Source organism: Callorhinchus milii, unplaced genomic scaffold (assembly GCF_018977255.1).
Source record: "Callorhinchus milii isolate IMCB2004 unplaced genomic scaffold, IMCB_Cmil_1.0 Scaffold2, whole genome shotgun sequence".
Classification (NCBI taxonomy): Eukaryota; Metazoa; Chordata; class Chondrichthyes; order Chimaeriformes; family Callorhinchidae; genus Callorhinchus; species Callorhinchus milii.
The window spans coordinates 29,931,951-29,939,996 of NW_024704743.1; the positions used below are offsets into that span (position 1 = coordinate 29,931,951).

Here is an 8,046-nt window from a genome sequence, read left to right on the forward strand (position 1 = left end):
CCGTCAATTCACTTTACAGTATATTCGGTGAAGCGCTTTGAGACATCTCGAAGGTGTGATACTGCGCTATACCAAATATAAGGATTATTATTATTACTTGCTATAATGGAGCCTGTTCCAACAGCCACTACTAGCACATTATTCAATGACCCTATGCCCTTGCTTTACAGATCCCAGGGAGGAGGAGCTGGTGGAGCTGGTGCTGCAAGTTGGTATTGGCAGCCTGAGCGAGAAGCAGAAAGACACACTGGTGCGGCAGCTCGCTGTGCTACTCGGGGTCCTGGATTCAGACGTTAAGGTGCAGAAGATACAGGCACACTCTGATTCAAGGTAGCAAAGCAGAAGCCAGTCTTAACACGTAGAACTGTGACTTGTATCTGTGAGCAACACTTCTTTCATAATATTTTGTAAGGGGCGTCTTCTTGGAGCTGAGCTTGGCAACAGAATGTTGAACAGATTCCTCCTTGTGGCATTGATATTCATGTTATCTTCTCAAAAGAGCCTGCAGGCATATAACTGTACTGCAGTTCCGATACTGCCTCATTTGTAGCAGCATCAAACAAACTAATGGGATCCTCAGCGATATAGAAATCTACAGCACAGAAGGAGGCCATTTGGCCAGTCGAGCCTGCACCTGCTCACAGAGCAAGGATATCGCTTCAATCCCATGAGCTTTATCCTCATACCCCTTCAAGCCCCTCTCTTTCATATGCCTGTCTACTTCCCTCTTTAAAGCTACAATAATAATAATCCTTGCATTTGATATAGTGCATTATCATACCTTCGAGATAATAATAATAATAATAATAATCCTTGCATTTGATATAGCGCTTTTCACGTCGGAAGGACGTCTCAAAGCGCTTCACAGAATATATTGTAAAGTGAATTGACTGTATATTTTGTGGGCAAAACGCGGCAGCCAATTGCACACAGCAGTGTCCCACAAACAGTTGTGGATTGAAGTGACCAATTTATTAATTTTTTAAGGAATTATTACCCCTGGAAAAGCAATCCACCAATCGACTAACAACCAGGTTTCTACTTACTGCTAGGTAAAGAGAGGCGTGTGGAGTAAGGAAAATTGCCCAACATTTCACCCTGCCGGGAATTGGGACGTACTTTTGATATTGCTCCTTTCACATTGGGAGGACGTCTTAGCACCAGCGCGATTTATATTGTGCCCTTCATGCGGGGCAGCATCTCGAATCACTTAACAGTGGCGTAGCCTGACTCTGAGCCGGGGGAAGGGAGGAGATGACTGTAAGCATCGTCGAAGAGGAAGGTCTTCAGTTATAGTCTAAAAGAGTGGAAAGAGGGGACAAGGTGGAGGGGTTGAGGGAGAGAGTTAATTTGGTGTTCAACTCTGCCAACGTGCAGCACTCCAAGACACTATTCTGCATGAAAGGCGCTATATACATTCTTGTTGTACATCAGGAATTAGTCTGAAATCCCTTCACACCATTTGTTGGTGCAAATCCACTTCCTCAGTCTAGTAGCCTTGCACTAACAGGCAACTCTGGGGCTCATTTTCTGATCACCAAAATAGTTACAGTATAATTTACATTTATATAACATCTTTCACGTCAGGAGGACGTCTCATTTACTAACCTCAGTGGGTGAGAGGATCTGATATTGTACTGGTTGGTAAACGACTTTGCTGGTGTGATCTTATAATGAGGAAATTGTATGCCAAGTTGCCATAGTGCAGGGTTGCTAAGGTTGCAAATGCACCTACTGACAAATAAATTAGTTACGTGTGTGAAAGAGTCACTGGATTGGACACATTCGGACTCTGCTTTGGCGATACTTGAAGCATGCAGGCATTTTTATGCACATGTACAGTTGGTGGGCATTGTGAGGTCTTGAGCAAAAGCCAGAGCACCTAATAGTGAGGTTTAGTATTCAGAGATTGTCTTGCTGATCTGCCGGAACTCTGCTCTGCTAGCAATCATACTCCCAACTTCCATGAAGTTGGATTGCATCCAAAGGAGTTACCAGCAGGACATAAATTGAAATTGGAGTCTGAGACACACATCATGTACATAACAGAGTTCAGTAGAGGCACAATAAGGATGCTTACTTCAGGAGATCAAGGAACCCATGCTGGATAGGTGGTGATGCTTCTCTAAAGTTGGGGCAAAAGTGCATTGCTGAAGCCGAGTGGAGGAGGCTTCAAGCTGCAGCTGACTGCAATGACCTGGGAGAGCTTGGTGCTGAGACTGGGAGCTAAAAATATTCCAAATTTCCTGCACTGACATCCCTGACATGGGCAAGCACAAAGGTTCACTTCAAAATAAATTAATTGGGAAATTCCAAATTCCTGTGTCCTGGACACTGCAGAACAGGAACTTTATTGATGGGAGATGTTGGCATATTCGGTAGTTCCTTTGCTTCCACTGTCAGAAAACATCAATGAAGAAATACTTACACTCTGTAAACTTTATTTAATAACTGTAGTTATTAACTAAAAATGCATTCTGGGATGAAATGACTTCTTCATCCAAACTCCCTTTGTGATCCTGTGACATGTTCTTGCAGATTTAAGATCTACGTTGCACAGACTGTCCCTGGCTAATAGTTTTGTGTCCTGTGTGTCCCATAGTACAGTGTTGACATTTTACGTGCAAGGCGGTGAACCGTACAGAGTGTATAAGGGGGTGGATGTGGTCAGGAGTCTACAGAAACGACTGATGAGAGAGAAAGTGGACTTTCTACTCTTCAGACCTCTGAGAATAGACACAGTTGGTGAGTTTTAGCATTTTGATATTTTTACCTCATTGTTTTTATTTTTAATCAGCCGGGTATCAGAAACCCATCACCAGACAAGATTGTCAGTTAATTTACTGACTCCTTGACGGTCATTTATCGTAATCTCTTCTTGCTGTTGATGGAGTTTCTTATCAAGATCTCAGCCAGCGTTAAGAATTTTACTGGTGACTTGAAATTCGCTCACTTTATTTTTTCTTTTCCACTATTTTTGCCTTCAATTTCCTCCCTCCTCTCCTGAAAGTGTTTGACTGCCTTTTCCCCCCACTGTGGCGGTACACTTCTCTGCTTGTACCTTGGCAGTGTGATCTTATAATGGGAATGCAAAATGATACCTGAGGAAGGAGGGTGAATGAAAGGGAAATGTTTTAAGCTAGTTTGTGATTCTTTCCCTCAGTTCTTGTTAACTCTGCAATTCAAAGGCTCGATGGGTAGGGTGGGTCTAACTCGACAAGCAGCAGCAAGTTTGCCAGACAGTGGTCGAAATGGAAAGCTTGTTTTAGCTGGTTAAACTCCCCTAACTCATACTCTGCAGACCCCAAGCCTTGGTTCTTGCCAGCCTGCGCTAATACTGGGATTAGGTAAGCAGGGTGTGTCTCTCTAGGAAGAGAGTCCATACTCCGTTCCAGACACGGAGAAATTTCCATTCATATGTGGAAGTCTTCGTAATTTGGTTTGGATACTTTAAGTATGATGATGAGTTTCCCTGTGTATCAGGTACCTAGCTAACCAGAACAAAATATATTGATGTTACTCAGATGGCAATTTGTTTTAACAAAATACTATTGCATTTTCAATGTTTACACTGGACTTTCCAGCATATATAGTAAGCACATTTGTTATAATAAATAATAATAATCCTTATGTTTGATATAGCACCTTATCGCATTGTTGAGACATCTCATTAAGGGCTTCACAGAATATATAATAATAATCCTTATCATTTGAGATAGCGCCTTATGTCGTTGAGATGTCTCAAAGCGCTTTGCAGAATATATTGCAGAGTGGATTGACTGTGTTTTGTGGGCGAAACGTGGTGTCTAATGTGTCTGTTCTACTTCTAGTCTGTTTTCTGAAGTGCTCAGGGCATGGATACTGTGACCCCTTTAGCAAGCGCTGCATTTGTTATCCGTTCTGGATGGAAAATCTGATGCGACGCTACTTTGATAATGGAGAAAGCAATTGCGGTGAGCAGCAATGATACTTCTTGCATTTCTTTATCACTTTATCACTTTGGAAAGTCTCAAAACACTTCAATGTCATTGGAGTAAAAATGAGGTCCTTGGTTCTCAAAACAATCTTAAGAAATGAGTCAACGTTTTCGAGTAGCAATGTAGATTTTATCAAATTCTAAAATTCCTGGAAATGTTGTGCACATTGAGGAGAGAGCTTACTAACCAGGTGCCTTCCCAACACTATCAAACTTTCCATTGAACAATAAAGAAAGGATTTGTATTTTTATATGGCTTTATAACCGGGAATCATCTCAAAGCTCTTGATAGTCTTGACAGTGATTACTGTCAAGTGCAGTAAGCAATTTTATAGGCAAACTCAGCAATTATTTGGACGCAGCTAGGTCCCACAAACTGCATGACGTGAACAACTAATTTATCTAGATGTTAACCAGGATACCAATCTTTTCAAATAGTGCAATAACATCCACCTGGACAGGCAGATGGGACGTTGGTTTAATGTATTATCTGAAAGACAGGTCCTCCAACAATATGGCGCTCCCCAGCTGGAGTGGCTGCTTAGCCTATGAACCCATGTTGTTTTGTATAGAATAAGCCCGTTATAATGCGCCTCACTGCATAGCTGGATCAAATGGGTTGAAGAGCCTGCTTCACCTGAACCTCTCTGGCAGTCTTCTGGTTTACACTGAACTACAAAGGCAGTTGCCTCCCTTTTACTATCCCAGAGCATCAAAAACTTGTGTGCTTTATACCCTGCTGTTCATCTCTCTACAGAGTGGAGTGTCCTGTATGTTGTTTTGTCAGTGTTTCTAATCATCGTGACATTGGGAGGAATCTGCTGGACATGTGTTTGTTGCTGCAGAAGGTAATACTATTAATAATCCTTGCATTTGATATCTCGCTTTATCACAAAGTGCTTTATTTGTGCTTATTCACTTTATTTGTGCTTATTACAAAGCGCATCACAGAATACACTGTAAAGTGAATTGGCTGTGTATTTTGTGGGCATAATGTGGCAGCCAATTGCGCACAGCAGTGTCCTACATACAATTGCGGATTGAGTGATCACATTCTAAGGAATTTTATCCCTGGAAAAGCGATCCATCAATTGACAAACAACCGGGTTCCTACTTACTGCTAGGTAAACAAAAGCTTGTGGAGTAAGGAAACTTGTCCAGTGTTTCACCCTACCGGGAATTGAACCCAGGTCCTCTACTTGCAAGGCGAGTGCTCTAACCACGAAGCTACAGGACTCCACAATACTATTGCACATCCAGAGAATCAGCAGCAGTGGGTGGGTTACTGATCTAACAGTGTCAGACCTTTGTCTGTGTCTCATCTACAGGAAGCGAACCAAAGTGAGGAAGAAAAATAGATACACCATCCTGGATAACATGGACGATCAGGAGCGCATGGCGCTGAGACCAAAATACGGTTTGTGCTGTTCCCACAAATAAGATGAAGAGATGGGACTTTATCATTTTAAATAATATGAATCCATTGAACTCACATGTTGCTAAATTGAAGCTTTTAACACACTACTTATTGGACAATTTTGTATGTGGGTGGTCTGATTCATTTCGTTGTTGGCTGGGCCAAGAGAAAATTATGGAATTATTTGCCAAAAATTGTGGGGAAATTTGATACATTTTGCATTAGATTGTGGGGGGTTAATTGGTGTTATTGAGAGGCATATTTTACTGCTAACCTACATTTTTGTACCTACCTGATTGTTTGGGAGAGGCCAGAGGTGAGACCCTCACTCTGGGAGAGGAGTGAAAAGCCAAATGAAGTGGTGGCCGGGAACCTGTCATTTTCGTGCACTTTGCGCCCATTGTCCAGCGATGTTAAAGCAAACAAACAAAATAATGGCCCAAAATGTATCCCAAAGGCCGCCTGCAATCTACGATCACATGAAGCACTGAGCTAGCAGCCTCTCAGTTTGACAAAGGGGTAACAGTCTAGTAGTTATTTATAATTACCAAAGTTTAATGTGCTCGGTTTCAGAACAGTGGGGTTCTCATAGCCCTCTTCTGATATGGTAGGAACAGCCCACTCCTCTTTCTCACCCCCAACATCCCATTCTGAATGTCAATATCCCGAAGTATTTTTTAGCACAGGAATCAGTTGACTTGCTCCCTCCACACCAGCTCACCTCGGAATTTACGAAAGTTTAGTTTTAATTTTGTAGCTGGTTAGCAAGAGAGTGCAATCGAAGTAAATCGTTCCAGTGGAGGAGTTGACACCAGCACGCACACAATGGCCTCGTTCTATGCTGTAAACGTGTGCTTCTGGTTCTAATAGGTGCAAATTATTATTATAATTATAACGGTCCTTGCATTTGAGATAGCGCCTTATCACTTCAGAGACGTCTCAAAAGCGCTTCACAGAATATACTGTAAAGTGAATTGACTTGTATATTTTGTGGACAAAACGCGGGCAGCTAATTGCCACGACAATGTCCTACAAACAGTCATGGATTGAGTGACCACATTATTATTATTATTTATTTATTTTGTAGGGATTATTACCCCCGGAAAGCGATCTGCCAATCGACTTAACAACAGTGCTCTTACTTACTGCAAGGTAAACCGAGGCGTGTGGAGTAAGGAAATTTGCCTAAGGTTTCACCCTGCCCGGGAATCGAAACTGGGTCCTCTCGCTTGTGAGGCGAGTGCTCTAACCACTGAGCTTACAGGTTCTCATGGGTGTGACCTGTTTGTTCACTGTTGTTCTCCTCAGGTCTGAAGCACAAAAGCACAGAACACAACTCGAGTCTGATGATCTCCGAGTCTGAGTTTGACAGCGACCAAAACACCCTCTTCAGCAGAGACACTGTGGAGAAGGGGGGTCAGAAAGCTGCCAACGGCTCACTCAAAAATGGAGTCTCCTTCAGCTCTCATCCCAAAAACAGGTAGATCCCAGAGCAAATGACTACCTGCATTCCCAATGAACTTAACCTTTCAGTACAAAACTTTACCCACAATCATCCACTACTTGGTTTAGCAAAAAAAAAGCCTTTTCACAACTTTAAGAGACTTTCCGAGGCTTATAAAGAAACAGCCCAAGGAAGGGAGAGGAGCTTTGAGTTTCATGCTCAACATTGCTATCCTGGCAGCAAAAGTATCTGACATGAACTGGCTTTTGGGGCAACATATCTTCTAAATGTGCTTTCAGCTTCCTGTAGATCTAGAATGACTAGACTTTATTATTAAACTTGGTCAAAGAAGGGATAACTGGGTCACTGTTGAGAGAAGCCTGCAGCCACACAACCCAGTATATGCAGAATTTTCTGCAGGTGATTCATTGCTCTCCAAATGTGCAGGGCGGCTCAAATTGTTACACTGGACACGGCTTTACAATGTGCGACTCGGGATGTGTCTAAAAAGCTTCAGCAGAGTTTGGAGGGATATTCTGAAGTGCTTTTTAACTGTAAAGATTAAGTCAGCTGCAATAATAAACAATCATTCGAATCTCAAAAGAGAAAAATAACTGTACAGCAAGGAAAAAACACAATTATTCATGTAATAGTGTACAGGTTAGCCGCAATGTTTGTCTTTCACTGTGCTTTTAATGCAAAGATCAGTACAACGTAGAGACGTGGCTTCTTGTACGATTGGTTTGTGGAAACTTTGTTTTTCCTGTATACACTGATTAAAAACCAAGGGTTTGATGGACATGAACATCTCTTTCATTGATGCTCTTCATTTGTTTTCTTACCTGTGAACTATGAGTAATGGTTGCCATCTAGTGGTTCCTTACTGCTTGCTGCATGATTATGCAGTTTGTGATGTTTGGGTCTCTCTCGAGTGAACATAGCTTCATGTGTGCTTGGTGGTGAGGGTTATGCAGCACGAATCGCACTTCTTAATATCGGAACCTGAATTGTCAGGGTACAAAGTCAATTATGTTAAGGCAGGTGCAATCACTTTCAGTCTTATAAAGTGAGTTTTTTTTTTAATTGTTCTGTCGAAATGGAACAACCCTGCTTTTGGTATCTGTGACATAGCGATCGCTTCGGACCTGATTCATCAATACTCTTTGTGCCAAATAGTGGGGTTATTTTGAGCTGTGATCCAGTCCTCAT

General features: G+C 42.1%; 1 protein-coding gene across 1 annotated transcript in view; it reads left to right on the forward strand.

Moving 5' to 3' along the window:
* The window catches only part of LOC103184918 (dyslexia-associated protein KIAA0319-like), a 37,713-nt gene extending 30,077 nt beyond the window's left edge, over positions 1–7,636 (forward strand). The window contains exons 13-18 of the mRNA XM_007903175.2: positions 171–330; positions 2,603–2,745; positions 3,831–3,953; positions 4,734–4,824; positions 5,305–5,393; positions 6,702–7,636. Coding sequence (XP_007901366.2) covers positions 171–330; positions 2,603–2,745; positions 3,831–3,953; positions 4,734–4,824; positions 5,305–5,393; positions 6,702–6,877 — 782 coding nt within the window. The 3' untranslated portion in view covers positions 6,878–7,636. The remainder of the gene's footprint in view (positions 1–170; positions 331–2,602; positions 2,746–3,830; positions 3,954–4,733; positions 4,825–5,304; positions 5,394–6,701) is intronic.
* Positions 7,637–8,046: the final 410 nt, after the last annotated feature.